Below are 3,885 nucleotides of genomic sequence, written 5' to 3'. Positions count from 1 at the left end.
TTTGCTGAATATTTTTTTATTTTAAACATTGTAGTCGGTGGATGATGCCTGTAAAATCCCTTGTCCAGGAGCAGAACTCAATACATTATAATAGTGTAAAACAATTACAGAAATACTAAAATTGTGTATTATGACAATTAAGTACACATTCAATACATTGAATTAAAAATAATTTTTAGATATTTTCCAAATGTGTCCCTAGTTTTTGTCAACACTGTCAGAAATTAAAAGAATGTAAAAAAGATCAGGCATTATTGGGGGGCACCAGAATTTCTGAGGACCCCATGACGCCGTCTTTTCTCTTCCTTTGCTAGGAGGGCTAGTTAGCTCTGGTTAGCTTATGTTATTCTTTAGTGTTTTCTTCTGTTTTAATCCTAAATTGTTTTTCACAACCATGATGTGCCAAGACCATAACTGACAATTTACAAAACTTTGATGAAATTTTGTGAAATAAAAGCTTAATTTTGGTATAATGTAAAGATTTCATGGACCTGACGAGCTACAATATGGCCTCCTTCAGAATAACATCATATAAATTGAGGTAGTTTGGCATTTCGTCAACTCCGTCAGATGTCAACTCCGTCAGAGTTTTTCTGACTCTTTCAGTGAAATTGTTGTCAAATCTCACTTAAATGTGCAATTAATTCATTCTAATGTATTTTAGATGAATTGCATAACTTCACATGTGTCAAGTATTTCTTTTTACTCACTAGTTTGTCACCACCTTCAGTTCTGTGTCAACTCCATCACATGGACTTTTTGTTGTTTTTTTGTTTTAAATAATATTTTTTTTTTGTTTTTTGAGAAGCATTTGTCTGTAAAAATGAATAAAAAATATCACTAATAGGGTCATTAAAAAAATTATTTTATATTTATTTTTGTCAGATGGTGATGAAAAAGTTCTGGTCAGGTCGATTAAAAATTAAATTTTTTAAAAAATGTTGCAACTGGGAGCCTACACCTTACCATCTTTACATTTCCAAAACATTATTTGTCATATTTGCATACATAAGGTTGAGAAATAATAAAAAAAAAAAAAATGGGAAAGTTGAAACACATTTTATCCCTATTCTCAAGAATCACTGATATTACAAATATAATNTTAAGGTGACACGATCGATGACTGCGGCGACGTTTACCAGATAATATTCCACTGAAAACATGAGTGGGCTTGGCGCTATTTATTTTGTTGGTTAGTAAACGGCACTTCTCATGCTTCTCCGCAGTACCTGAGCGGTGAAGATGCAGCACACCACATGCACAGAGGACCGCATCCAGCATGCCCTGGACCGCTGTCTGGACGGGCTGAGACAGAGTCCCACCGCGGCGCACCACTGGAACGGTAAGAATCCTGGCACTAATAAATGTTTGTCTGTTCCTGTAATGGAAACCACATTGTGACTCTCAAGACCCTTTAGATTTTTTTTTTTTAAAAAGTAACTTGATTTCAGTTTTTTCTGAGAGATTGTTGAAATATGTAAAGCTACACGTGAAGGTTTGTGCAGTTGCACCTGGGCAATGCATGGGCTTGAAACGGGAGAACAAAAAGCGGCAAATTGACCTGTAACCAAGATGCATCTCCACCCACGCATGTCTTTGTTTTGCTATCTATGAAACTTGTGTCCTTACATTTAAATTTAAAGGCAAAATAGGGAAATTTAAATCTTAATGTCATATTTGGGGAATTGAGTGTGATTTCTCTTGGAAAACAAATCCCAGATAGGCAAATATTATGTGAATAATTTTATAGAAAAATCCAAAAATCAGTGAATCTGCGATATTGACCTATTAAAAAGTGGGATCCACTGTACTGAAGAGATGACCTCTTACATAGAAAAAACTAAATATTGACATTTTTTGGCCTGCCGCCTTTCACTTTCATATCACAGGGGAAGAAATATTCATCACGTTGTAAACTGAGCTGCCCATAGAAAACAATCAGAATATGTGTGGATTAAAATTTTTATAAAACTAAAATATTAACAAGATCTTATTTATGACCCAAGATCTGATAAAAGTAGAACAGCATGATTTTTCTTGTCAAAGTGATGCCTTACATGAAGGCCTATGTGGCTGCTGTCAGCCTGACTTTTTTTAGTACAGTGTTGTCTATTTCTATGGGCCCCAGAAATGAGGGCAAGGTGGTTTAAGCTTGTCTGTGTATTTATGTCTTGGTGTCTTATTTTTAAACATGCAAGAATATCGTTCCTAATTCTGGAGCAATATTCTAAGAGCGGATATGTTAATTGAAAATCAACAATTTTTAGCCGTTTGTGTGGTGGAGTGTGTGATTCTCGGCAGAACAAAGCAACAGTGACATCGTAGGTAACCTGACTAAACAAAGCAGCTTTTGTATGCTTTCAATGGTAAAGTTGGCATCTTCTCCATCGCTTATGGCCGACATGCTGTATGAAACGATGCTTCTCAAATAGCTGAAGTACCGCAATGGATATTTGGAGTGCCAAGAAATTAATATTGATATTTCAGATGAAATATTCACAATATATGAGCAAGTTTTCTAGAATGTAAAAGCAGAAAGAGCCGAAACGGATGATCTGTCAAGCACTTTGAACTTGGCTTAGCTGGAAACGCAAAAGACGAGTGACGAGGAGAAAACGATGAGAATTTGCCTCATGAACTGAAGGAACTGACGACCTTCAGCTGCTTCTGCTGCGTTTCACTTACCGCTGAGGTCGGGACTTTGAGCTAGGAGTAAATTAAAACCCATGCTGTTTTAACCCCAGTTTAAACTCTAAAAAACCAGTTTGGTTTTAGAACTGAAATCTTTAGTGAACAGGCCAACTATTGTTAGCAAACAATCTTTCAGTTTTGTACTTTGAAACTTTGAAACATCAGTGCTGTATATTTATATAAAGCATTGAGATAACCATATTGGATTTTGAGTGTGTGGTTGATTAGAAACCATAGATATTTCCCCCATTTGTTGGACTTTTTTTGGCATTTACTTTTCAAAATTTAAACCTGGCCATTTGAACTTCTAAGTGAAAATAAGATGCATAATTACACTATATAGTCCTACCAATCAGGGCGTACATGCGCTAAGTAATGTTTGATTATATGACACAACAAGAGTACAAAGTCAAAACTCCCAATGTGTTTTTGAAACGTGTGTCAAGATTGCAGTATAGAGGAAACTTGGTACATACTGTGGTGTTCGGGCCTTAGGCTGTTTTTAAAAGTGTGGTAGCAAATTTGTGGGACTGCGCTTCCATTTCTCAGAAATTAAAAAGTTGTCCATTTTCTGAGTAATATTTACACCTCGAGATTGACTCTTGCAAAAGGCAGCGGTTTGCTCCCTCTTAGCGCCCTATGCTATCGCCACAGGCATCCCAAGCAGCAGCTCTCACTGCACATAAACACATAGATGTTTGAGCTTGTTGTTGTTGGCGGCGACACTGTTGCTTTCAGATCTACTGAGCGGCGTATTATTGGGGGTTGGAGGAAGTAGCGTGAAATAGACAGCTGGGAGGAAGTGGTTGGCACACACCGCACTGAGTGAGGCGTCATGAGGTAGGAGTTACAGCGGTGCACAGCATAAAAAAAACAAAGGCGGAGGATCACATCAACATTTTGTCGCACGTACGTCAACCAGTGACACAGAAAGATACATAGCAGGGTTTTTACCTCGATCGACCCAAATCTGATTGAAACTCGAGCTGAAGCTTGGGGTTTTTTCAGGGCATCTTTCTAAGGATAATGTAAGCCTGCAACTGTGATTGCTTACTTGTTTGTACTGTTCATGTAAAGTGCAAAAGTGATTAGATTTAAAGCGTACCAGTATAATGTAAAGGCAGAAGTTACATTTTTAAATTGGACACCTAAAGAGCTGCCAGTAAATCGGGTGATTACGAAACAAATTCTTCA

The 3,885-nt window shown here is 37.1% G+C and overlaps 1 protein-coding gene across 4 annotated transcripts in view; it reads left to right on the top strand.

Annotated features, from left to right (window-relative positions):
* Window positions 1-3,885, top strand: part of pik3r5 (phosphoinositide-3-kinase, regulatory subunit 5) — a 34,927-nt gene that overhangs the window by 15,845 nt on the left and 15,197 nt on the right. For 3 of the 4 annotated variants that reach the window (XM_007569574.2, XM_007569570.2, XM_007569571.2), the window contains exon 2: window positions 1,227-1,342. In XM_007569574.2, coding sequence (XP_007569636.1) covers window positions 1,243-1,342 — 100 coding nt within the window. In that variant the 5' untranslated portion in view covers window positions 1,227-1,242. Of the gene's footprint in view, window positions 1-1,222; window positions 1,343-3,885 lie in introns of all 4 variants that reach the window. The other variant, XM_016680449.1, reaches the window with a different exon arrangement.

This window comes from Poecilia formosa, unplaced genomic scaffold, assembly GCF_000485575.1.
Source record: "Poecilia formosa unplaced genomic scaffold, Poecilia_formosa-5.1.2 Scaffold242, whole genome shotgun sequence".
NCBI lineage: Eukaryota > Metazoa > Chordata > Actinopteri > Cyprinodontiformes > Poeciliidae > Poecilia > Poecilia formosa.
Note: the sequence above shows the minus strand (reverse complement) of the source record. Positions and strands in the feature narration are given on the sequence as shown.